At 39.0% G+C, this 27,834-nt stretch overlaps 1 protein-coding gene across 2 annotated transcripts in view; it reads left to right on the top strand.

Moving 5' to 3' along the window:
* The window catches only part of nrg3a (neuregulin 3a), a 378,026-nt gene extending 351,985 nt beyond the window's left edge, over window positions 1-26,041 (top strand). Inside the window, exons 6-9 of one of the 2 annotated variants that reach the window (XM_079843452.1) lie at window positions 3,695-3,821; window positions 12,550-12,668; window positions 18,400-18,579; window positions 23,313-26,041. In XM_079843452.1, coding sequence (XP_079699578.1) covers window positions 3,695-3,821; window positions 12,550-12,668; window positions 18,400-18,579; window positions 23,313-23,880 — 994 coding nt within the window. In that variant the 3' untranslated portion in view covers window positions 23,881-26,041. The remainder of the gene's footprint in view (window positions 1-3,694; window positions 3,822-12,549; window positions 12,669-18,399; window positions 18,580-23,312) is intronic. The other variant, XM_079843453.1, reaches the window with a different exon arrangement.
* The last annotated feature ends 1,793 nt before the right edge of the window (window positions 26,042-27,834 follow it).

Here is a 27,834-nt window from a genome sequence, read left to right as displayed (position 1 = left end):
GCTGAGTTTCCTGTAAACAGCAGTTTGGCGATGCTGGAACAGTTAGGGATGAATCGCTGGCAATACATGACCATACCCAAAAAGGACTTGATCTTTCTTTGGGAAGGTGAGACCCCATCATAAGGTCCTTTTCAGTGACAGCGGTAATGGCTGCAATTTTTTCAGGGTTAGTCGCAACTCCATGTTCATCCACAACATGGCCAAGGAATCTGATGCTCCGCCTAAGTAAGTAGCATTTCTTTGGCACCAGCTTCAACTCGTGAGCACTCAATCTCTCGAAGACCATCTCAAACCTCTCCAGGGCCTTTTCAGTAGGAGCTACCACCAGGAGATCATCCAAGTAATACAGCAGGGTAAGGAATTTTTGGTCGCCGAATATACTCCCTGCAGAAGATGATTGAACTCATAGAGTCCTAGAGGTGGGGTAAAGGCTGTAAGTTTCCTGCCTTCCTCAGATATGGAGATGTTGTAGAAGCCAGATGTGAGGTCCATTGCACTGAAAAATGCATTCCTTCCCAGAGCAGCGAGACAAACGGCTTGATGAGGAAGAGGGTGTGCGTCCTTTATAGTGCGTGAATTTAGCCAGCGGTAATCAACCCAAATACAGAGGTTGCCGCTCTTCTTCCACATGAGCACCAAGGGAGAGGCCCACTCACTGCTGGATTTACGAATGATGTCACGCTCTTCCATCTTTGACAGTACTTGCCTTAACTTCTGATAGTGCCCTGACGGTAACCGGAAAGGTTGGTTGTTAGACAGATGGATGTTATGCACAAAGTCTTTTGCCTTCCTGCAGTCTAGCTTGTGCTTTGAGAATATGTGTTCATACTTCTGGACCAAACGCAATAACTGACTTTTCCATTGAGGTGACACTTTGCAAGAATCAATGTCCAAGTCACTCAATCCTATCTTCTGCAAGATATTATGGGTTGGGGGGTCTGGGTGGTTTAATGGTCTCAAAAAGTTGCTCCTTATCCATTTCCAGATCTTCCAAAGCCACGCAAGGAGAAACATTGACTACCTTAGAATTTTTCTTCAGAGTGATGGGCTTTTCATACGGGTTAAGCATCCTAACTGGCACCCACCTATCAGCGGTCATGGAAACCACCACACGTCCCACAATGACATCCTTCTTATGGGTTGGTGACTTAATTGGTTCAATCAACACTGCACTGCCCTCTGAAATGGGTGTTGTAGGAGGGAGCTTGGCCCAAACCAGGTGCTCCTGCTTTGCCAGCAACGTGACAGCTTGAACTAATTTATCAGCTCCAATGACGTCAGGCATCTCATCACCTCTCCATCTGTTAAGGCCATAAAGTATGTTTAGGAACTGTACAACTTCAGCATCTTTTGTTAAATCAGGCCTATTCACAACACAGTATGAGTGGTTCTGCTTAAACTGGCTCGAGATGAATTTAAGGATGTTGGTGCCCAGTATCAACCAGCGTAGGTACACTGACTTCATACTCGTTCTATCTCAACCTAAACTGGCATGTACACTTTGGCGCAAACTGAACTCCACCACATCCAACCAGCATAATATTGGCCTGCATCTCGCACTGGTCCAGAGACGACCCAGCATCCAATAAACAGGATTCTGCAACTTCGCTGATGGTGCAAGCCATAGAGCCACTGTCTAACAAGGCTATTAGAGGAACGTTGTCATTGACTAAAACACCATTATAGAAAAGGCTGTCTGCCCGTGTCAACTGGGTCACATTCTGAAACAGAACCACATTATCACTTGTTTTTGACTTGCAAGTCGACTTGCATCATCTTGGAGGGTCTGAACATCTTTACCCACACTGTCCCTGTCCCCTCCCAAGCCAACATGCTACACAGGCATGTAAACTGCTTCTACAAACATTTGTGAAAGAACTCAGGAGCTCAGTGAATTCAAGCATGGTAATTTGATAGGTCAATTTTTTTAAATTTCCTCACTACTAAATATTCCAAAGTCTACTGTTATTGATATTATAACAAAGTGGTAGGAATTGGGAACAACAGCAACACAGCCAAGAAGTGGTAGGCCATGTAAAATCACAGAACGGGGTCAGCGCATGCACACAGAAGTTTCTTTTTGCCAACTTTATGCAGAGTCAATAGCTACAGACCTCCAAACTGCATGTGGCCTTCAGATTAGCTCAGATTAGCTCATCACTAAGTGCAATGCAAAGCGTTGCTAGAGCAGTGGAGACATGTTCTCTGGAGTGACAAATCAAGCTTCTCTGTCTGGCAATTTCAAAGTCTGGGTTTGGCGGTTGCCAGGAGAACGGTACTTGCCTGGCTGCATTGTGCCAAGTGTAAAGTTTGGTGGAGGGGGGATTATGGTGTGGGGGATGTTTTTTAGGGGTTGGTCTTGGCCCTTTAGTTCCAATGAAAGGAACTCTTAATTCTTCAGCATACCAAGACATTTTGGACAATTTCATGCTTCCAACTTCGTGGAAACAGTTTGGGGATTACTCCTTCCTGTTCCAACTGCGCACCAGTGCACAAAGCAAGGTCTATAAAGACATGGATGTGCGAGTTTGGTGTGGAGGAACTTTACTGGCCTGCACAGAGTCCTGACCTCAACCCGATAGAACACCTTTGGGATGAATTAGAGTGGAGACTGCGAGCCAGGCCTTCTCGTCCAACATCAGTGCCTGACCTCACAAATGCGCTTCTATAATAATGGTCAAATGGCCTTCCCAGAAGAGTTGAAGCTGTGATAGCTGCAAAGGGTGGGCCAACTCCATACCGTACGCATAAAGAATCGGATGTCATTTAAAGTTCACGTGCATGTAAAAGGCAGGCGTCCCAAAACTTTTAGCAATAAAGTATACCTTATAAGACAACATCCTAAACATCATAGAACATAAAAAACTAATTTGCACTTGAATTCAACAGTAGTTTGCTGTTACTAGGCTCATTGTGCAATATTCTTATTATACTATTTAATTGTACTTCATTTTTATTGAATAAAATAAATACAGAAGTCATTTTTTTCATAAACATTTGCAAAGCCTGAAACTTAATTATTTTAATTGTAATTATAATTATTTAGTTACTTTTTTTAAATGCCCAAATAATATAAAACGTTTTAAAAACAAAGTTAGGGCTCAGGGGCCTTCAGATATTACTGTGGACAATGGGGGGCCTTGGAGTCAAAAAGAATGAGAATTGCTGCAAAAAGTGCTTGTTATGCTGCCTTAGAATTTGGCCAAATTTAGATATCATATGAAACAGAATAATTAAAACGCTACCTTTAGAAAAGCCTTGGGAAAGTATCTACGGTGCTTTAAAATGCTGCGGGAAAGTGGGTAATAATAGCCTGAAACTTTGATTGATCTGTTCCATGCGGTTGAGTATATATCCATATTTCACCCATGAGTTGAGTCAAGCATCAGTAAGAGCAACTGACTGAAGCAAGAAAGTGTGTGTGCGGAACAGCCCAGCAATTTCAATAAAACACATGATATGAGTGAGCGAACTGACAAGAAAAATCAAACAATGATGTAGTGACATTTAAGTGCACCAGTAATTATTTTATCTCCCAGGAAAATAACTATGGGCTGTCTTCACTGTCAGAAAATATTCTTTCAGATGATGGGTGATGTGTTTGCATGTGAATGAGTCTGCTCATGTGTTTTTTTTTGTGTAAATAAATATCCCCATATTTCGTATTGTTCTCTAATTATGCTGCCCCCTACAGGAGAAGGAGGGAAAAGCTCCAGGCACACTTGAAAGAGAGTCGCAGCCAGAAGAACTACAACCTCAACTCTTCCAGCCTGGCACCTAAACCAAGCCTTAGGCCTCAGCAAGGCCTGCAGATCCAGAAAGTAAGCTCCTTTGGACCTTTTTTATGACTGGCATCAATTTATGTTTTTTATATGTGGATATTCTTAAACTGGACTGCATCTTGCTTTCCATTTTGTCTCTACTAGTGTATTCAGACTTTTAAAGACCCTAGGAAAATTGCTTTTTTGGAAATGCAGTTTCATGTGTTGACACATTGCCTATTGAAACAGGAAGCTTGGAGAGGATATATCAAAAGGATTTTCTTTTTTAAGAAAATTCCCAAAAGTCTTTTGGGTTTACGTCACAGCTGTTTTCGTGAACAATTCAGTCTGTCCATTGAGTCTAAATAAGACCCCAAACAGATTCCATTGCCTAAGAGACCCTTTAATGGATCAGTGCCTGATCACAAATCCTAGAAAATCACTTGATGTACGGCATCTGAACTATGTTATTATGGCCATAGCAATATATATATATATATATATATACTATAACCAAAGCTAACCAAAGATTATGAAATTATACATTTCTTGTTTTTTTCTTTTCTTTCTTTATTTGGCTTATGTATGCAAGCTAAACATTCCAACATGCTTTGACACAATAAACCATGATTCGCTACTTGCTACTGGCAGGCTTTATTAGCACTTGATTGGACAGATATTTGTAGAACACGAAGGGAGTATTTATTATCCATTCTCATAAAAGAGATACTATAATACATTTTCAATGCATTTATCTCTTCATTTTGTTAAATGATTAAAGTACTCTAGCATACAGTTGGCCTCAAAGTTCCAGAACGATTCCAGTTATATTTCCACTTGAACTTGGTTCGGAACGTCACAAATTTAAACCGCTCTCGGCCTGGAAACCGTGCTGGTAGAATGCATTTCAGGATTGGTCATTTGTCTGTTTCTCTGTAAACTTTCCAAGTGTGATATTTAAATGACTTAAACACAATTTAATAATAAAATCAAAAGAAATATCTGATCATCCTCTATAAGGTGGTCGCTATTTACATCTTATACCATCTGTAAACTTTTGAAATAAAGGGCCCTATTTTAACAATCTGAGCGCATGGTCTGAAGTGCAAGGAGCAGGTGCACTTACGCCGTGTCCGAATCCACTTTTGCTAGTTTAACAACGAAAAAAATGGTCGGCACGCCAGGCACATGGTCCAAAAGTGTTGTGCTTGTTCTCTCAATGAGCCATGGGTGTGTTTTGGGTGTAACGTGCAATAAACCAATCAGAATTTCTTCTCTTATTCCCTTTAAAAGCAAGTTGCACCATGGCAGATTCGCTATTTACATGGTGGAAATTGCAAGTGGAAAGACTGAATGCTTCTTCAGAGAGGAATCCTTTTATTTTAAACTTTTAAAATGTTTGTGTGCTGCTGTGCTTTCCTGTGTTAGTAAAAAGCAGAGTGTACGCGCATTGTGCACGTTTAAATAACACAAAAAATACTGCCTCAAAAACTTACCTTAAAATAGCAACTTGCCAACAATGCACCTGAACACACCGCGTTTTCAGACCAGCACGCCCATGGGCAAACAGATAGGCACGAGTGCATTTGCTATTTAAACAATGTGGCGCTGGACATGAAAATGATAACTGCGTTGGGGTGAAACTAGCAAAAAACACTTGTGTTGTGCCTGGCATCGCATTGCGACGAGTATATGATAGGGCCCAAAGAGAGATAAAATGCAGCTGGTATCGGTGTACCGATACTGTAGAAAAGCAGTATTGTACAGTTTCAAATATTTCAGTATAGATATGTATTGAAAAATGTATATTTTTGTCAACACTATTAAGATACCTAAAATATTTGGGGCTTTTGAAAAAATATTCAGGGCTGGAGAGCCCACCCCCACCCCCTCGCTCCCACCCTGATGTGAGGGCCTTTGAATATTGTCTTGGACAAAGGAGAATCTTGAAGTAAAAAAGGTTAAGAACCACTGGACTAAAAGCCTCAAAACTCCAAATGTTCTCATGGAGTCGTTGCATGTTGTCAAGTGCAATCTGGTAGGGATCCAATCACTGAAAATACATGTTTAAAGACAAATCCCATCACATCTCTTGCTCATCAGCGGGTAAAACCAAGAACAGCTGACGCTTTACAGCACTCAGCTCGTTGTAATGAGGCTCTGTCACAGCTATTCAGGGTGTGCAAGTCTCTAAGGACAGCCACACTAATAATCGTAGTCATGCTAGTCCATCATTGAGGGTTTGTGATTACTGCATCATTCTCTGTCTTTCCAGCTCAGAAACGGTGTGCCAGTCCAGTGTCCTAGTGAATGTAGACAGTGCAGCCTGTTGGGAGATTTGGTTAATATTCATCACTTTCTCAATCGCCCCACTAGCCGATCCATCACAGATAAGCCGATACAGGCTATTTGCATGGCAAACAGTTGTAATTTGAATGTCACTCCAACCCAGTGAGATGTTTAATCGTTACAGCAATCACACACTGTCAGAAGACATGCAAATGCCAGCCAAAGCAATCAAAACTAAGCCATTGACAAGGACAGACCAAGCTTTTGACACATGATGTTAGTTTGTTTTTTCATGACAATGTTTTTTTTTTTTTTCAGTAATTATATGAACTGTGGTGAATATAGAATGGAATGACTTGTCAAACATTTGACGCATATTTGCATTAGAGAAACCCCTGGTAGCAATTTCTGTGAAACTTATTATAAGATTACTAATTTAAGATATGTTTCCATCATATTTCAAAGTCACTCCTAACCTGTGCCTCATATATATTTCATATGCACCTCACTCTGTCTGGTGTCTGGTGCACCATTCGCTGAAAGTTCAGCCCTCAGGCATATAAACAAATATTTATAATACACAGGTAACAGTCAACCTGACTTGTCTAGAATTATATTTTAGGCTAATGTTTGCCATGTAAATGTGAATTATGTGTTGTTAGCTTTTCCCCTGTATACCACAAAGATTTTGATTAGGGATGTGAAATATTAATTTAAAACCATTGACGTTTGGCTGACGTGAGTGTGAGCTAGAACAGCAACTCACAGCTCTCTAAACCCTGTTCCATGTAACACATTTACTGCAGATACTCCTCACTGACATGGCATGGCACAAGCTCTAGGTGATGGTCTTGCATGCCATTACGGCTAAATTAAAACATCCATTATATTAACATCCCCTTCTAACAGTCCTTCTGAAAAAACAGCATTTATTCATCCTTATGCAACTATGTTCAAAGCAGATGCATCAAGTTCCAATGAGATCATTATTCCCCATACATCTCATATATATTCGCCTCAGTGTAGTTGTATAACAAAGTCATACAGCTTTGAGATGTGCCATCATGATGTCTGAGGTGATCTCCGCTATGCTATTTAGAAATAATATTTTGTATTTTTTTCACCTCTTTTGTATAGTACATTTCCCCCCCAATTTGCTCATTACCATTCTGAATAACATTTCAGAATGTGTAAACATCACATCTTCTGCTCACTGCATATCCCTCCTCGGATGCATTTTCTAAGCATTGCTTTTATGGTCCAAGATTACGAGCACTTTTTGTGAATTTCCATTCATATGTTTCATAAAACAATAGAACCTGCTTGTTACCTGGACGTTAGTGTTAATCAGATTTTAAAAATGGGAATTTTTTGTTTATCTAAAAATTGGGACATTTTGGCTGAATTCACCGGATTATTTAAAAGCTTAGTAGCCTATTCAAGCCTGTTTGTTTAAAAGCATTTTCTGGAAATGTAGGTGGCTGTGCTTTGAAAAATGCATTTTCCAGATCAAAAAGGCATGCTTTCAAAAGATTTCAGATGAAGTCATTTTGATTGCCTCAATGGGTTCTTTTGAGGTGGTCAGAGTGCATCTGAGGGAAAAGAAATCGACTGCTTCAATAATGATAGGCTTCTAGCTTTTCTAATACTAGTTACCCATGTGATAAAGCGTTGACCTTACATTTAGAAATTACCATTTACATCTTAGAATAAATCAGACAGCTTTTTTTAAACCTGTTGTAGGAAATTATTTTTAAGTTTTTTTGCAGAACTCTGAGTCACGACTTTGCCTTTGTGAAGCAGCATCACTGCCAGACTACTGCTAGAATAGGTTTGGTTTTGAGAAAAAACTGATGTGTTAATTTTGTGTTTCACACCTTACAAGCACTACTACCATGTTAGCAAACCATATTCTATACCTTTTCTGAATATTTGGCTTTTATTTTTTGCTCTCTGAAATCATATAAATATGCTATTAGTCAGAATGTCTTACCACCATGTCCTCCTCCAGTTTTATTTGTACTCTTTCTATGGCTATCCTTCTGTAAAATTATTTTTTCTCTCTATAGCTCCTTCCCACTCACCTGATATTTTCAATAGCACATTCACTGTCATCATGATTCACATAATCATACAGCTATGCAATTCATATTAACATAGAGAGAAGATGGCCATATCAACATATAACATAACATAAAGTATAAAGTAATCATAAACTAGATTTTGTTTTGAATTAAACGATTAAGATTTATGTAAGTGTTTTTAAATATACAGGGAGTGCAGAATTATTAGGCACGTTGATTTTCTGATCATATTTTCTTTCCAGGCACATTTGACCAATTCCAAACCACAGTAATCCTAATAACTACTATTGATTTAGTATTTAATAATGTATAAGTGATATATAATTGTTCATGAAGGCTGGAAATGAAAATCACCTTATATTCAGGTGTGCAGAATTATTAGGCATGTTTTCTTTTACAGATAAATTGAGCCAAAAAAGAGATTTAACTCAGACTGAAAAGTCAAAAAGTATTAAATGCCCATGAGAAGGATGCAATACTAATGCAATACTAGACATTGCAGTTAAGGCATGACCATTGGACAGTGAAATGCTCGTTGGGTCAGCAGGATCTGACAAAAACAGGTGGTGAAGAAAAGACACCTGTTAACTGCAAAAGAATTAAGAATTAAGGTGAAGAATTAAGTGTGAAACCATCAGGAACCCTTTAGTCTCGAGCGCCACCATTTTCCAAAGCTGCAACCTAACTGGAGTCTTCAGAAGTGCAAGGTGTCAGGATCTCAGAGACTTCAGTTAGGTAAAGAATCCTAAAAAATGACCCCCACTAGATAAGAATCACAAGCTGAAGTGTTGTAAAATACATGAAGAAGGTTTTTTTATAGGCTTTATGGACAGATAGGTTGAGAGTGATTCTTGAAGGACCAGCACCACATCCTCTAGTACCACTGTTTGAAGAATTCATCTTCCAGAATCTGGCAGTACGTTTTGGGAGTTCATTTTTAGTCCATCTCTGCAAAACGGACTTCAGGATGGACTAAAATGAACTCCCAAAAAGTACTGCCAGATTCTGGAAGATGAATTCTTCTAACAGTGGTACTAGAGGATGTGGTGCTGGTCCTTCAAGAGTCACTCTCAACCTATCTGTCCATAAAGCCTATAAAAAAACCTTCTTCATGTATTTTACAACACTTCAGCTTGTGATTCTTATTTAGTGGGGGTCATTTTTTAGGATTCTTTACCTAACTGAAGTCTCTGAGATCCTGACACCTTCACTTCTGGAGACTCCAGGTAGGTTGCAGCTCTGGAAAATGATGGCGCTGGAGACTAAAGGGTTCCTGATGGTTTCACCCTTAATTCTTCACCTTAATTCTTAATTCTTTTGCGGTTAATAGGTGTCTTTTCTCCGCCACATGTTTTTGTCTGACGAGCCAACGAGCATTTCACTGTCCAATGGTCATGCCTTAACTGCAATGTCTAGTATTGCATTAGTATTGCATCCTTCTCATGGGCATTTAATACTTTTTGACTTTTCAGTCTGAGTTAAATCTCTTTTTTGGCTCAATTTATCTGTAAAAGAAAACATACCTAATAATTCTGCACACCTGAATATAAGGTGTTTTTCATTTCCAGCCTTCATGAACAATTATATATCACTTATACATTATTAAATACTAAATCAATAGTAGTTATTAGGATTACTGTGGTTTGGAATTGGTCAAATGTGCCTGGAAAAAAAAATATGATCAGAAAATCAACGTGCCTAATAATTCTGCACTCCCTGTATGACTCACTTGAATATCAAAACAGATGAAACATTATAAAATTGCCCACAGTATTGTGGGTGGGTTACATTTCACATACAGTGGGGAGAACAAATATTTGATACACTGCCGATTTTGCAGGTTTTCCTACTTACAAAGCATGTAGAAGTCTGTAATTCTTATCATAGGTACACTTCAACTGCGAGAGACGGAATCTAAAACAACAATCCAGAAAATCACATTGTATGATTTTTAAATAATTAATTTGTATTTTATTGCATGTCATAAGTATTTGATCACCTACCAACCAGTAAGAATTCCGGCTCTCACAGACCTGTTCATTTTTCTTTAAGATGCCTTCCTGTTCTCCACTCATTACCTGTATTAACATTGCACCTGTTTGAACTCCTTACCTGTATAAAAGACACCTGTCCACACTCTCAATCAAACAGACTCCAACCTCTCCACAATGGCCAAGACCAGAGAGCTGTTTAAGGACATCAGGGATAAAATTGTTGACCTGCACAAGGCTGGGATGGGCTACAGGACAAAAGGCAAGCAGCTTGGTGAGAAGGCAACAACTGTTGGCGCAATTATTAGAAAATGGAAGAAGTTCAAGATGACGGTCAATCTCCCTCGGCCTGAGGCACCATGCAAGATCTCACCTCGTGGGGCATCAGTGATCATGAGGAAGGTGAGGGATCAGCCCAGAACTACATGGCAGGACCTGGTCAATGACCTGAAGAGAGCTGAGACCACGGTCTCAAAGAAAACTATTAGTAACACACTACGCCGTCATGGATTAAAATCCTGCAGCGCACGCAAGGTCCCCCTGCTCAACCCAGGCCTGTCTGAAGTTTGCCAATGACCATCTGGATGATCCAGAGGAGGAATGGGAGAAGGTCATGTGGTCTGATGAGACAAAAATAGAGCTTTTTGGTCTAAACTCCACTCGCCGTGTTTGGAGGAAGAAGAAGGATGTGTACAACCCTAAGAACACCTTCCCAACTGTGAAGCATGGAGGTGGAAACATCATTCTTTTGGGATGCTTTTCTGCAAAGGGGACAGGACGACTGCACCGTATTGAGGGGAGGATGGATGGGGCCATGTATTGAGAGATCTTGGCCAACAACCTCCTTCCCTCAGTAAGAGCATTGAAGATGGGTCATGGCTGGGTCTTCCAGCATAACAACGGCCCGAAACACACAGCCAGGGCAACTAAGTGGCTCCGTAAGAAGCATCTCAAATCATGGAGTGGCCTAGCCAGTCTCCAGACCTGAACCCAATAGAAAATCTTTGGAGGGAGCTGAAAGTCCGTATTGCCCAGCGACAGCCCTGAAACCTGAAGGATCTGGAGAAGGTCTGTATGGAGGAGTGGGCCAAAATCCCTGCTGCAGTGTGTGCAAACCTGGTCAAGAACTACAAGAAATGCATGATCTCTGTAATTGCAAACAAAAGTTTCTGTACCAAATATTAAGTTCTGCTTTTCTGATGTATCAAATTTTATGTCATGCAATAAAATGCTAATTAATTACTCAAAAATCATACAATGTGATTTTCTGGATTTTTGTTTTAGATTTCGTCACTCACAGTTGAAGTGTACCTATTATAAAAATTACAGACTTCTACATGCTTTGTAAGTGGGCAAACCTGCAAAATCGGCAGTGTATCAAATACTTGTTCTCCCCACTGTATGTATTGTCAGCTTACTTCAGCCCAGGTTTGAAAAAAAATGTCAAGCTTGCATATGTAATTTCTTTGTCAAGGCGGTGTCAATATTTCACAGACACAAGACATTTCCTCCATGCTACTGTTATATCACAAATGAATAAAGTCCTGTAGGCTGGGAATGTTACATGATGCAATCAAATCATAAAGTAAAGATGCTCCCAGTCATAATTCACAGAACGGAAAATAATGAGTCACTAAATTATGCACATACACTGCATATTTTTAAGCAATTACAATTAAAGTTCCAGTGTTCCTGTAGCTCAGTGACGCTAGCAATGGCAAAGTCATGAATTGGATTCCCAAGGCTTAAACTGATGAAAAGCATAGTTTGAGTGCAATGTAAGTCGCTTTGGAAAAAAGTGTCTGCAAAATTCATAAATGTAAATGAGGAAAGAAAAAGGACAGGGAAAAAGAAACAATATGGTTTCTTCTGCCCTGCACATATTGTTCCCACACAAGTTCCATTAGAGGAAGCTATTGGGACATTGCTTGGATTTACATAGTCCTGAAAGTGCTATATTATCCAATTAGAGTGACTCTAGTGCCCTTCTCTGATCCCCCATCAGCCATCAGTTCTCCTACTGTACACTCCCTCTCTCTTCTCTTCCACTCGACACTGTGAAGGTGGGATAGTGGAGGAGATTAAGTATCTCTCTGACATTTAGATCATTGTGTGCATTCTGCCAGAAGCAGAAATGGGATTTTATGAGGAAGTCTTTCAAGGTGTGAAATTTAAATTGGATTTGTCTGCAGGTTCCATAGAGGTCTGTTGGATTATCTGAACATATCAGTGGAATCCGGCCACTGACTCTTGTCAAAGCCAAGAATCAAGGCAAAGAGTCGAGCAGATGCCTGAGCTTTTCTGGATATATTCTCCAACTAGGACTAAAACAATGTATTCATGGAAAGTTTGAAATTTGATTGCCTTGCCCATAGACAACAGTGTAATATTTAACATTTGTCTTGCTTTTTGTGTCTCTTGCAGTATTATAAACCCACAAGGTCCTTGCCACCTCTTGGAGGCGCTGTTCGAGAATCCGGTTACGCTCACAGTACTGCTGCCTCTACCAATCCACAGGGCACAATGACAGGAAAACACACCAGGTATGATAATAGTGATACTGCTTCTAAAACAATCCACTGTGAGGACACAATACTAGCCAAGTGCTTTTTATAGTCACTGGCAGTTTCATGTTTTGTTTTGTTTTTGTTTTTTTTGTTATTTGGACTTTTAGGTTGCATTCTGCCCTGTTCTCATGGTTCCTGTGTTTTACTTCCTGTGTTTGCCTTGTTTTACTCATAGTTACCCTCATTTATCTCCATAGCTACTAATAACTTTCACCTGTTCCTTGTTCCAGCCCTTGATATCTTGTGTATTTATGTTGCCTTCACGTGCCTTTTTTTCCGGAAAGTCGTGGTTAATGCATTGAAAGTTTGACTTGAGAGGGCGTTCATGTCCACTTTTTAACTAGGAAACTAGTATTTATGATAATTCCGTTAGCACGTGAAGGCAGCATTAAACCCCAGTGTTTCCCATGTTCTTTGTCTGGTGTTGTCTCATTGATTTGCTCAGTTTTGTTTCTTGTGTTCCTTGGCTTTCTTTGTTTGTTTTTAGTATATTATTTTCTACAATAAACTCTCTGCATTTGCATCCAGCTCACCCTTATTTCTTAGTCCACGGATGTTGCAGTAATATTGTAAAAATATGATCACAATTTAAAAAAAATTGTTTAGTATATTTTAAAATGTAATTTATTCCTGTGATGACAAAGCTACATTTTCAGCAACATTACTCCAGTCTTCAGTGTCATGTGATCCGTCTAATATGTTGATTTGGTGCTCAGGAAACATTCCGTATTATTATCAATGTTAAAAACAGTTGTGCTGCTTAATATTTTTGTGGAAACTGTCATAAAAAAAATTCAGGATGCTTTGATGAATAGAAAGTTCAAAAGAACATCAGTTATTTGAAATATACATTTTTTATTAAATATTGTTGATGTCTTTACTGTCACTTTTGATGTATTTAATGTGTCCTTGCTGAATAAAAGTATTAATTTAAAAAATAAATGTAATTACTGACCCCAAAATTTAGAACGGTAATGCATGTCTGACAGCTGACCCTTCTCTAAGCCCCGCCCCGCCCCGCCCCGCCCCATTAGTTACTACTGCTAACTCAGACAAGCTTTACAGAGCTTCCCGTTGGAATAAACTTGAGATTTTTGTGAACAGTGTGATTTTCAGTAAAATGTGCTCATGAACTCATTGGAAATTATTCTTACATTGGCTGGAATGAATTGGAACTTTGCAAAGTATTTTAATCTGCTATATTTTCATTAAAGAATCAAGTTAAATATTTCTTACAGTCAAATCTTTTATAACTTTATTGTGAGTGAACAGAAAACATTTGACACTCTTTAGATAGTATCATCACTACAATGACGTGAATTAATACATGAAAGAAAATATTCTAAGTTAATTTACCTTGGAGCAAATGTATGTGTATTTACTGATGAGAATGAGGGATGAGATTTTAATCCAAAGAATGCACTTCTTGCAGTTTATTTAAGGATTTGGAAGAAGTACCGTTTTTATCCTCTGGATACTGTTATAAGTGACCTGGCAGCAGCATTTTAAAGTATTTTCTAATAGTATCCATAAAATTGCATTTATTGTTTAAAATTGATTTAGCTATCCACATAAATCCTTAATAGACTTGCATTAGAAAAGCACAAAGGCTTGTCTGAAAAAAATGAACAGCAACAGTTGCTAAGGTAGGATTGGTCAGAAATGTGTTTAGACAGCTTAGAGAAGGTCATTTGGAATGTCTTTTATTGTTTTCTGATTTAATAGATTGTTAGGTTTTATTGAATTCATTCATTCATTCATTCATTAAAAAAAAACTGATATGATTGATCTTTTGTTTTAAATGATTGCTCATCCACACCCAAAGCGCATTAAGAGTTCTTGTGTGTCACAAGGTTTTATCAAGGGATCGAGGTGGTCTTTGATGGCAGAGACAAATCCTTTCAGCCTTGTTTAATCCTCATACTTTCCTCAATCTAAACGTTAAGCCCTGATTTGACTCTTGCAATACATACATACACCGATCAGGCATAACATTATGACAGTACAGGTGAAGTGAACACTGATTAACTGTTCATCACGGCACCTGTTAGTGGGTGGGATATATTAGGCAGCAAGTGAACATTTTGTCCTCAAATTTGATGTGTTAGAAGCAGGGAAAAGGGGCAAGCGTAAGGATTTGAGCAAGTTTGACAAGGGCCAAATTGTGATGGCTAGGGTTAGGGTTAGGGTTCCCAGTCTTCAGTGGTCAGTATCTACCAAAAGTGGTCCAACAGTGGTGAACCAGTGACTAGGTCATGGGCGACCAACGCCATTGATGCACATGTGGTCCAATCAAACAGACAAACTACTGTAGCTCAAATTGCTTAAGAAGTTAATTCTGGTTCTGATAGAAAGATGTCAGAATACACAGTGCATCACAGTTTGTTGCGTATGGGGCTGCATTGTCGCAGACCAGTAAGGGTGCCCTTGATGACCCTATCCAAACACATGGATGGCCGTCACTTACCTGGGGAACACATGGAACCAGGATGCACTATGGGAAAATAGCAAGCCGGCGGAGGCAATGTGATGCTTTGGGCATGTGGATGTTACTTTGCCACGTACCACTAACCTAAGCATTGTTGCAGACCATGTTCACTCTTTCATGGAAATGGTATTCCCTGAAGGCTGTGGCTTCTTTTAGGTGGATAATGTGCCCTGCCACAAAGCAAAAAGGGTTCAGGAATGGTTTGAGGAGCTTGAGTTTTTGACTAGGCCTCCAAATTCCCCAGATCTCAATCCAATCGAGCATCTGTGGGATGTGCTGAACAAACATCTTTGTGCCAGATACCACAGCACACCTTCAGGGGACTAGTGGAGTCCATGCCTCAACGGGTCAGAGCTGTTTTGGCAGCAAAAAGGAGACCAACACAATATTAGGAAGGTAGTCATAATGTTATTCCTGATCAGTGTATGAAAATTCTATTTTTTTTTTTTTCTTTTTATAAAAAATAGCCTTTGCCCCTGTCCCACCCCTCTCCAACTGCTCACGTCTTCAAACAATCATTACAATGTAACTGATTGCACTTGACTCAGTGTAAGGAAGGATTTAAATATGCAGTGAATTATCTCTCTGTTGGAGACTCATCTAAAATCGAGCATGAATTCCTCTTCAGGCTATTTTTTACCAAATAGTCAAATGTGTGCTCCTTACTGCCAGCGGTGTGATAGGTCAATTAATCTCTATGTTAATGTGGCCCCATTCAGTGGAAACGTATGTACAACATCTCCCTGTAGTTTGCCTAGCAGTATCACATAAATATCTAATTGGGAACAAAGTGACTCATTGGATGTGCTCCGTTTTTTAATGATAGAGGAAATATATACACACACACACACACACACAGTTGTGGTCAGCATTATTGGCACCCCTGGTAAATATAATCAAAGATGGCTGTAAATGTAAATGTGAATTGTTTATTCTTTTGATCTTTCATTAAGAAAAATTACCTTTCAAAAATATAACCTTTCATTGAAGTAAAATGAAAGTAAAATATTTAAAAGTGGGGGGTAAATCACATTATGAAATAAATGCTTTTCTCCAAAACACGTTGGCCATAATTATTGAAGTAAAATATTTAAAAGTGGGGGGTAAATCACATTATGAAATAAATGCTTTTCTCCAAAACACGTTGGCCATAATTATTGAAGTAAAATATTTAAAAGTGGGGGGTAAATCACATTATGAAATAAATGCTTTTCTCCTAAACACGTTGGCCATAATTATTGGCACCCTTTAAATAAATACTTTTTGCAACCTCCTTGCAACATTTTGCAACCTCCTCCTATAATGCCTGATGAGTTTGACTTGACAAGAGATCAGAGACCATTAATTCATACAGAATCTCTCCAGATCCTTCAGATTCCCAGCTCCATATTGGTGCTTTTTCTCTTCAGTTCACCCCACTAATTTTTTGTTGGGTTCAGGTCAGGAACTTGGACAGCCATGGCAGAAGCTTCATTTTGTACTCTGTGACACAGTTTTGTGTTAATTTTGATGTTTGTTTTGGGTCATTTTCCTGATGGAAGATCCAACCACGGCCCATTATAAGATTTCTAGCAAAAGCGGTCAGGTTTTAATTTTTTTTATCTGTTGTTATTTGCTAGAATCTGAACAAGATGTCCAGGACCACCAGCAAAAAAAAAAAAGGCCCACAACATTAAAGATCCAGCATGGGGTACTTTTTATCCCTGTTTGCACCAAACCCATCTGGTGGGTTAACAGCCAAAAAGCTCTTTTTTAGTTCTGACCATAGAACCAGGTCCCTTTTGAAGTTCCAGTCATGTCTGAAAACTGAATATGCTGAAGTTTGTTTTTGGATGAGCGAGGAGGATTTGTCTCGAAACCCTCCCAAACAACATGTGGTGATGTAGGGGTTGTTCTTGATTATTGCCCTGATGTTGGAAATAGGAATTTTCAATGCTTTAGCTATTTTATTACAGTCTCTTTCTATTTTGTGAAGCTCAAAAATCTTTTGCTGCACATCAGAACTATATTGTTTGGCTTAACCCATTGTGATGAATGATTAATGGAATTTGGCCTTTGTGTTTCCTCGTATTTATACTCTTGAGGTCTTACCAGGTGTGCCAATATCTATCTATCTATCTATCAATATATCTATCTATCTATCTATCTATCTATCTATCTATCTATCTATCTATCTATCTATCTATCTATCTATCTATCTATCTATCTATCTATCTATCTATCTATCTATCTATCTATCTATCTATCTATCTATCTATCTATCTATCTATCTATCTATCTATCTATCTATCTATCTATCTATCTACCTACCTACCTACCTACCTACCTACCTATATATCTATCTACTTTACACACACACATACATACCTACATATGTCTGCAGGTGTGTGTGACCAAATACAGAATTCCGATGTGTTGTTTATTTCCAATGTCTTTCTCAGCAAGCTTTAGGAATACATGTTCTGCTTTGTAAAACATTCAGCACACCAGATGGAGACAGAGAGAAAGTGTGAGTGTAAAGCATTTCTAACATAAGAACGCTATATAGACTGGGATAGAATATCTCTGAGAGAAATAAGATTCGCTGCTTTGCTTTGTTCCGAGTCATGTGCTATTTTTAGGATTTCCTCACAAAATAAAAAACACCAGCAGAACAATTAAGACAGATGTAAAAATCTTTTTTTTTTTATCTGTTTTATTGTATTTATTTATTTGATAAATTATTTGTTTGTTTCTTTGTTTGTCTTTGTATTTTTTTTAGTAAATTTAAAAAGTTATGCTCACACAGTACCTGTTTAATCTTCATAGTCTGTTAAGAGCATTTTTGTTTAATTGGTTGTTTTGATTGACTAGATAGGAGAGGCAAACATTTCCTCTCTTTGACTGTCCTATCAAACTTAAAATGAAATGTAAAATAAAGGCAAAAAACAATACCTTATAATATGAATAATAATAATAATTAAATAAATATGTATTATAAAAAGCATAATTTTAAAATAAATACTATTGTTATTGCTGCTGTTGTTCAATTCTCTTCTGATGCTTTTAATGTTTATCTGGCCTAGTTAAAGCCCCACATCAAGATATTATTATTTATTCCCGAGTAAACATGCACTTGTCAGATTTGAACCGTTTCTCCCTGGGGATCAAATTGACTCAAGGAAAGTGCATATAAAGAAATCCATGAGTGATATATGCATGGTTTGTTTTATTTTAAAGGAGCGGTTCCCTTTCTAATAGTCCAGATCAGAGGAGTCGTTCTGCTCTTTGGCCTGCGTCTCACAGAACACCACCCATAACCAGAGGATGTCTGAATGCCATTGGTGGATCAAGAGATTCTGGTCCTGCCTACCAACATCTACAGGAAGTAGACAGCTCAGAGAGGGAGTCAGTGAGAAGGTTAGTTAGCAACATTAATTTGCAATAAGCTTAATACTAATTATTTAATGCTTGAGCATAGTCATGCCCCAGTAGATTAAACTCTAGTCCGTGATTCTCTTAGGGATGGGATGCATTAATGCAATGAAAATTGTATGCAATTATTTATTTTTGGAGGTGGAAGGGTGGTGTCCATGTGAGTCGGTTCTAGTAGGGAACATTTTCTGCCTCTACCAGGACCCCTCTGTCTGCTCCCTGTATCCTCAGATTTATGAGCCAATCTGTAGTTTTAAACAACAGCTTCTACTACAAAACCCCAAGGCAGATACAGTTATTACTCTCACTCTTTGTCATTTTTTCCGGTTTCTCCTATTGCGTCTTAGATCTGAATTCAAGAAGTTTTCACCAGGTTCAATATATAAAGATTTATTTAATTGTTTCTTTGTTTTCATCTTAAAGAGGAACTATTTTTCTTTAGTGTGTAAAGTTGCTGTTTAAGAATACACAAGGTTACAAAGCACAAAGTCCACTCCAAAGGGAGTTATTATGTACATCATGAAGCACTGTGTCTGAACTCCCTTACCCCTTTTCCACCGAGGCAGTTCTGGTGCTGATTCAGAGCCAGAGCCTAGTTTCAAATTGGTTTTTTGTCTTTCCACACCCAAAGCACCACCTCCGAACCAGAAAAAGTGTTTTTTAAGTAGCACCAAAACATTGCTGGTCAAGAAGTAAGAACCGCTTGCATCAGGGGCTGGGGGCGGGGTTACCGTGACCAACAAGACCAACACAAACTTGTGACCGCCATTTCTGAAATAGCAGCTAATGGAGCTAATAGCGGCTCGATTGTAATCTCCGTCTATACAATTTACGGCGAGCTGCACGAATGCGTTAGATTCGCTGTGTTTTGATGCCGATGTAGGATCGCAAAGCCATGTGCATCAATAGTAACGCAACATTCGCCATTGTTGATGGAAGTCTGGTGTGTTTGCGTTTCCCGCTGCCTCACTAGCGTTGCTGAGAAAGATGAGACGCATACAGTGACATAAGACCTGGCTCTGTGGTGGCTCTCTAGCCCGTGGAAAGGCAAACCGGTTCTTAAAAGGCTCGTCAGTCGAACCAACTACGACTAGCACTGGCTCTGAACTAGCACCCGGTTCATTCTGGTGGAAAAGGGGTACCTGAAACACCTTGTTTGTAGCCTTGAGTTTTCTTCTGGGAACGTAAACGTCACAATATCCCTCATTTAAAGAATTCCCAAGGCATATGCAAAATAGAGGGGGGCGAGGCCTCTTAACATGGTTATAATAAGGGGTGTGACATTTCCGAAAGGCGCAAAGCGGTGAACCAAATACAACACACTGATCCAGTGTATATAGTATGTTTCCAGCACAGCTTTTCAGCAGCAGCACTCCTCTGCTACTGAATCTATACCGTTGGTTATAAGGTGCTATATAAAATAGTTTGTTATTATTATGCAATTTTAGTCTAATTCATAAACAAACTACTCTTATGAGCATGTTTTTTTAGGGAATAGTTTTCGGTCTAATTCATGAACAAAAGCTGGCTCTTTTGTTTTTATTTAAAGCTATGTTGCCCAAAATTACCACTGTCTGTCTCCATCCGTGATATTAATTCAACCTCCAATACAAACTCCCATGCATGATGCCGCCACTTGTGGGCAGGGCCCCGTCTCTCTCAGGCAAGAGAGGATCCATGATTGGTGGTATGTCACTGGCAAGGTTGATTTTTTATTGTATGGTAAAATACATTTACCCAGAGTGTATATTTAATGTCTTTGTGTTTGTGCCATAAAGTTTGTTTTATAATTGCTCCCAAATTTTCAGTGGTGAGCGTATGCCTTTGTCTCCATGCCGACTGCAAGAGCAACACGCGGGCTTGTCTGAGCTCTATTATTGAAGTTCTGTATGCAGGCATGACTCACTGAGACAGGAGGGCACTGGGGAGTGCTGCCTTTTCTAGGAGCAGCACAGCTAATAAAAACCACACTGTCATAGCCAATTAAACAGCCAGTGAAATATCAATGGAATGGGCAGGACTGGATGAGTTTGCTAGAATGGGCCAGTCATCAAGTCGCACACACTGTAGGCTCTCCTGGCCCAGTTAGTCCTCGTTTGCTATACTGGAAGGCTTCGCCGTGTGGAAGACACCACCTCGCTTTAAAATCTCCAACGGGGTCTCAGCACTGACCTATTTCCAGCCTTCCAGCCTGTAAAAGAATATTTTTTCTGCCGGAGAGAGCTCCGTTACCATAGAGACAGGCTGGGATACGGGACAGGGAAGAGAAGGAGAGAGTGGGAGCGAGACAGGAGAGGAGTGACAGAAAAACAGGAGGGAGGGAGGGAGGGACAGAGATAGAACTGTTTTGCATATGACAGCAGAAAAAAATATTGTCCGTCTCATTCCTTCTGTCCCAGAAAGCTTGCTGTTATCTCGCTAGAGTGGCTTACATAGGGAACAGATTCCTAATAGTGTTATTGTTCCCAGTATTTTTAGATAGAAAGGTACCTGTCAACCCCCTCTGGGTCATCTGGATTCCCTCGAGCCGAGTACTTTAGGAAGTATATAGGCAACATTTATAGTTGCTTACTCATACTAAGTCCCGCCGATTTCTGTAAAACAATCCAGAGATTCCCCAGTTTGCGGCATACCTCCTATTGACAAAGTCGGTTTCTGAAGCCTGACCTCATCAGCTGCATATTTCTCTTACTGTGAGTGTTTGCTCATTAAAGTGTTTTCAGTAAGAGGCTTTCAAAGAGGCCGGGCTGTTCATTATACAGGACCTCAAAACATGCCCTGAATATATTTCACAACAGTGACACCCATCAGGTTGTTTTCTTTTCATCCCAATTCATTTCATGCAGGTATCTGAAATTGTTACATGATATGATGAGAACAACAGCACTGAAGGAAATAAGGTTATAAATCATAGTTTGCACTGAGCGGCACAACAGTGCTACCTCCTTTGGATGTTACAAAAGTGATGTTTCCTTCTTGCTTACACTGTAACAATTAAACTAGCAGGAAACGATCTGTCTATCTGTGAGATGCAGAGAGTGAGTGTCACTTACATTTATATAAGCAAACCACCAACAGTCTATTTTTCATTCTGGCAAGCTCTAATCTGATTGGTTGACTGTAGGTTTTCTTTATTTCTTGTTTTAAAGAGAGAAATAATCAGAATTTGCCAGGTTTGTGTCATCAGACCATTGAAATATATTTAATTTGAGGCACTTTGTAGAATTGGATTGGATTTTAATAAAAAATCTATTCATATTTTCTGCTTTTTTTCTGGGAGGTGGGTCCTGGGGACTGGAGTTGAGAAACATTGCTCTAAATGACAGTCAGACAGGCTCTTCCTCTCTGTAGGCAGAATAAGATGCCGTGTGAACCAGACCTTTAGTCGTAAAGTCAAAGGTCAGCAAGCTTCAGCAAGCGACTAGAGGAGAGATGGAGAGAGGGTTACTGGAGAGCCGTGCTCAGCAGGAGATAGCAGAAGGAGCTTCATTAAAAACACATGAATTTCTAGTCGTGTTCAAAAGAGCTCTCTTTTCTGTTGACATTAAGGATTTTTTGTAAATGATCACATCAAGTCAAATCATGATCTCTAATCTTAAGCAAAAGCTCACAAACGCAGGCTAAATCCATGCATCCTTAACTGTTTCCAAATCTTGATATTTCAAGATAAATGATCCATGGCCTGCTGGAATACTTGACATTTCTGTCATATCTTCTATTTTAGAGAAAATAGAATCAGACAATTTGCCTCCCCTTGATTGGGGCTTAACTCTGACTCGGTCATTATCAGAAAAAGCGGTGCTTGGTTAAATATTGATGCTGTGAGAAAAGCCATTCTTTGTCAGGGATTATGAATTATTACACAAAGATAATGAATCAGGGGAACAATACCGATTGCTCCTAAATTGAGAGATTAGTTTACCAAAGGTCTGGTTGGATGGAACTTCTTTTTTCATTCCTTTTAAAAGAATTTTGCATTCAAATCGTCAGAAGATTAACTTAAGAATGACTGCCATGGGGAGCAGCAGGTCCTAAATCATGAAACAAGCTAAAGCCCAGCTGAACTAAACGATTATGAGTCAGAGAAGACACTGGGCTACAAGCCAGGCCGAATGAATGTTGAATAGCTAATCAACTCAGATACCTGAATGTGTAGTAATTGTAGTAAAATTTTATTCCATCAACACTTAATAGCCTCAACATAAAAAAAAATAAAAAAAAATGTATGTCTCATTATGAAATGTATTATGTCAGACATTAAATTACACATAATGTCTGCTGTGATGACATGGTTAATTTGATGTTTTTTTTACATACTGAAATACGTTCTTGTATTCCACCTTAATATTTAAATGTGAAATTGGCCAGCGGGTTTTGAGATTTCAGTATTTCCCCATTCAAGTAGATAAGAGTTGGTCTTTCTTGCCTAAAATAGTTGCCTGGAGGTGTGTATTTGAAACAAATTTGCTATTGGCAAAAGTGACAGTGTTCAGGAACCTGTTTTAACCAGTCATTATTTCTGCAATTGTGTTTGTCGATGCTACAGGGGCAAAAAGTACACACTTCAGCCCTATTTTGCTTTTAGAATATGTATCCTTTCTTCTTATGTCTAATTAGAAGAATGGTGTGTAATCAACAAAAATTCCCAAGAAACCTATCATCATTTTCTATATACATTCCTGACTTTTCCTTAATCACTCTGTCCTCTTTCTTCGCAGAAACATCGCCGGCCCAGGTAATGACCTACGTCAGGATTCCTTTTACAATATGCAAGCCTCACAATCCTCAAAATCTTGGAGCAACCACTTAGACCACAGGTGTGCTAGGAGCCTCAGGTCAGGCGGCCCTAGCCAAAGTCCTCCTGCTCCCTACCGACCCTGCTCTATCCCAATCATTCCCTCCGTCCACTCCTACCAGGATGAGGTCTCGTGTATGCAAACCGCCCCTACTGATGGAAGCAGCCGTTCTAGTCCTATGGAAAGCAAAGCAGATGCGTCAGCTGTCAATCAACAGTCCAAGGTAACAGTCCCAAACCGAGCGGCTGGTAGACGGGAGGAAGTGACCTCACTACTTGACGAGGCTCAGGAACAGCTCAGAGCGCTAGTACATGCCCAGAGGAAACAGGAGGACATCAGTAGCTTCGTCCCTCAGGGGGCCAAAGAGACTGTGTGCATCCTTTTAGCAAATGGGGGTGGACAAGGGGGAGTGGCCTCTTTTGGGCCCACGGAGACTCACTTAGTGAACCCGAGAGACACACACAAAGACGCCACAAAGCCTGGCCAATGAGAAGGGGTTGACAGGACTAATCACAAACGTCCCGTGTGTCTGGGGACTTCAGAACGCTCTGCCAAAATACCACTGAAACCTACCGTTGAATTTCCGAGGACCTGCTGTGGGTAGAAGCGTGGGAGAGTGGCAGTCTTGAACATGTGAAAAGATAATTTATTTATATGCATTTATTTAAGGAGAAACTTCTACTTAGAAAAAGAAACCAAATAGTCTGTCATCTCCATGGTGTTTTTAACTGTATAAAATATACATAAATATATATAAATGGATATAAATATATGAATTCAAACTGGTGACCAAGTACAAAAAAGGAATATGGGAATGAGAAACTTTCTTTTGTATTGTATCAGCTCCACATCCTTAAAGACTTGATGCTCGGTGGTTTAAAAAAAATATATTTAAAAAACAAAAAGGAGCTTTTCCACTCGTTTCACTCATTTCCAGCCAAGCTAAGCTTGTCCGACACACAATCTTGTGTTTTGCACCTGCAGCAACTGTGTTTACTATCACCGTCCCAGTCACTGTCCTTTACCCTGCCAAGGAATATGGCTCCATCTGCCTTTGAAAACAGTGGAACGTGGATTACAATTGGACTAAACTTCTAAACGCTAATCGTATCCAGGCATGAGGTAACTGATAGTTAAGCACTGCCTCCAAGACATCGATTGGAAGAATTTGGTGTGTCTGTCCGTTTGTGGAGCAATCTGCGTTTTGTTTTCTGTGCCTCGGTGAGTTCACTCCTTCATTCTGATTCGGATACGAGTAAGGATAAGCTAATGGAACAGAGCACATCGTTCAGCACACCACCTGAGATGCACAAACAGACCACCTTCGCCTCTCCAGGTGGACAGAGGATATTCCTGCACGGGATAGGGGGTAGGGGGTGGGGGGCGGCCTCGGCCAACACAAGGAGCTTCTGTGTTTTTTTTATTTTCATTCTTATGGAATTATCTGCTGCTTTCTGGGAAGGTGGGTGGGAGCAGTGGTCACTATGAGTCTGTGTTCTACCTTTGGATCGGGACATAATATTTCTGTGAATTAACAACCAAATGTGGTAAGAAAGAAAAATTAACAATGAATCTTTAGTGAAGCTGTTTCTTTGTTTCCAATCTTTTTTGTTTTGTCCCCCCCAAATTCACACAATTGTGCATGTTGGTGGTATTGTTTTAAAGACTCAAGCCATGAGAGTTAATACCTATAATGATTAACACAAAAGCCCCACAAAGAGAAAATTGCATTATAATTGACATGCATCTGCTGGTTTCAACCCATATCCTGGTATAAAAACCTGAGTGGTCTGCTGAGTTTTATAGATCAGTCTTAATAGACCTGTGCTCAATGCCGGCATTATGTCGAATTTACTTTTTATGTGCTGTTTTTCCTCCTGAAGCATTTATTTAAGACCGCCAACTGTAGGTTGATTTTAAGACCTTTGTTTTTAATGCATGTTGCATTTGTCCTTCATCAGAGATTGTCTACCATGCCAGACATAACTCAAGGCCAAGATTGAATTAAACATATCTCCTGGTAAAAGAAAGCAAATGTTAGCCTGTGGCAGAAAGCAGCTGTAAGGGCAGGCAGATAAGACTTTCATTTGATCTTATAAAGCCTTTCCCTGGCAAAAGCATTGACTTCAATTGAAGTGTGGATGGCATGTCTTTCAAATAATATACATGCCAAAACACCACCAGCAACATGTAATCATGCATCAGAAGTAATGTAATAAAAGTCACTATACGGGAAAGACAGGATAGATTTAGATCTTAAAGCTATACCATTTCTTTTATCAGACGAATTACATTTTTATTATATCTTTTAGTTGCAACAATTAGTGGTTTATTAGAATTCTGGGATTAGAGTTGATACTCTGATGAAATGCACAAATTTTTTGTTGTGGTTTTTTTTAACGCATATCCATCTCTTTTTATGAGCATAGATAACCAGAAACATGCAACAAACTGATGCCACATTGCTAAGTGATCTATAAAACTGCAGACTAATTCATTTCCAGGTCATAGCAGATATGTAAACTGTCCTCCATCTGTTACTGCTATTAATGTTCATTTTCAGTTGAAATGGTGTGGGAAAGGTTTCATTTGAGCTGGACCATATTTTGTACACTAGTGCTGAATTATATTAAATTATGTTTTTGCACAGTAATTACAATGTATGGTACTTTATTCTGTCATTATTCCAGAATGCAAGGTATGTGATTGATGAATTAATTACTAAAGACAGTATATTGCAAGACATGTTTCGACAGTATGTGCAACCTGCAACTGTGTAACACGAGCACAACCGAAACTTCATGGTTCTGTATAACAGCCCCTTGACGTACTTTAATGTGCAATTTCAGAATCAAGAAATTTCTGTTCATTCTTGTATGTGAGGAACTGCATTATTGCCCTCCCAATTGAAATAGTTTTTTTCATTTAGTTAAATTTTTTTTTATTTTTTCAATAAAGATGAATCTTCAGTGTTGAATAATTTTAAAATGCGTGCTTTTTACTAAATCAGAAACTATTAATATAAATCAAAAAGAAAATCAGATTACATAAACCCATGCTATCTTAGTATTGTTTATACAGTAGTAATATATTTATTTTGATTATCTTGAATTAGCTTTTATCTTTATATATTTACAGTTTTCATTTCAGTTTTTTAGTATTTCAACTTTTTTTATTTCAGTTAGTTGCTCAAGGCAACATTTATCATTTATTTAATATTTCAATTGAATTGTTTCAGTTTTATTTTCAATTTATTTCAATGTTCTATCCTGCCATCTCCACACATTATGAATGAGCTCATAATCTGTAAAAGAAAAAGAGGGGGGGGGGGGGGCAGTATGTGAGAAAGGCAAGTCCACAGTGTCTATTTTTTGTGATGAATGTTTACAAAATCTACGATTTTATAACATCTAAAGAAATACTATTAAGGCAAGTTATATATGTAATATCTAAACACATACAGAATGGGGTTTATAATTTCTACTGTCAATAAAAGCAAATAACAATAAAAAAATAAAAGCAACAATAAAAAAAATTGCAAGTCATAGATTAGACAATTTGTCACAGTAATATATATATATATATATATATATATTTTTTTTTTTTTTTTAATGAGAGGTTGCATCCATTCTTGTCTACACAGCACAGAGGATGCAATAATGTTCATTTGGGAGGCTGTCAGTGCTCTAGAAACACAAGTTCAAGCCACTTTGACACTTAAGGCAACCCACCAAGGAATTTCAACTCAGTGGTATGAGAATAATCCAAGAGGACTGAATTAAAATTGGGTAGGAGTCTGACTTATCTTGAGTTGTTACAGTCCACTCAGCCAGATGATCAGTCCAATAAGATGTCTTCCACTAGTTGTGCAAAGTGGAAGGAGCATGATTCCTTTTCAACAGCCTTGAACAGCCCATGAAGTGTTGGAGAACCTTGGTGTACTGAGAGGGTCCATGCTGCTGTCTGAAGGAGTTGTGACAGTCAGGCACAATCGATGCAGAGAGTGATATATCTGAAACATGCAACTGCCGTGAAGGTCAAGCAGTGACTACCATCGAAGAAAATCCTCAGTGTAGCAGCTGAAAAAAAACAAAAAACAAAAGCGTTGACGTGAGCATAACTATGTTGTGGGTGTTTTTCCTGGCTGAATAATAAAAACACTCATTCGTCACTCCCAGAAGTTGCATAGCAGGATTAGACCTTAGTTCAGTTAGGACATTTAAGAAGCTTTTATAAACATGCCTTAGAAAAAAAAGCATTACTTGTGGTGTACTTGAGACAAAACAATGGCACTGACATATTTTAAGATATGCCAGTGCAAGTTGCTGTCCGTTAAAACAGTTCAAACATGCATTTTAGTCTGGGACTAACCTTGTCTGTGAAACAGGGGGAATGTGTCCTTTAATTTTAGTCAGTATTAAGCCAGAACATTTCAGGAAATTTA

The sequence above is a fragment of the Gobio gobio genome, assembly GCF_949357685.1.
Source record: "Gobio gobio genome assembly, chromosome: 18".
NCBI classification, from domain to species: domain Eukaryota; kingdom Metazoa; phylum Chordata; class Actinopteri; order Cypriniformes; family Gobionidae; genus Gobio; species Gobio gobio.
Note: the sequence above shows the minus strand (reverse complement) of the source record. Positions and strands in the feature narration are given on the sequence as shown.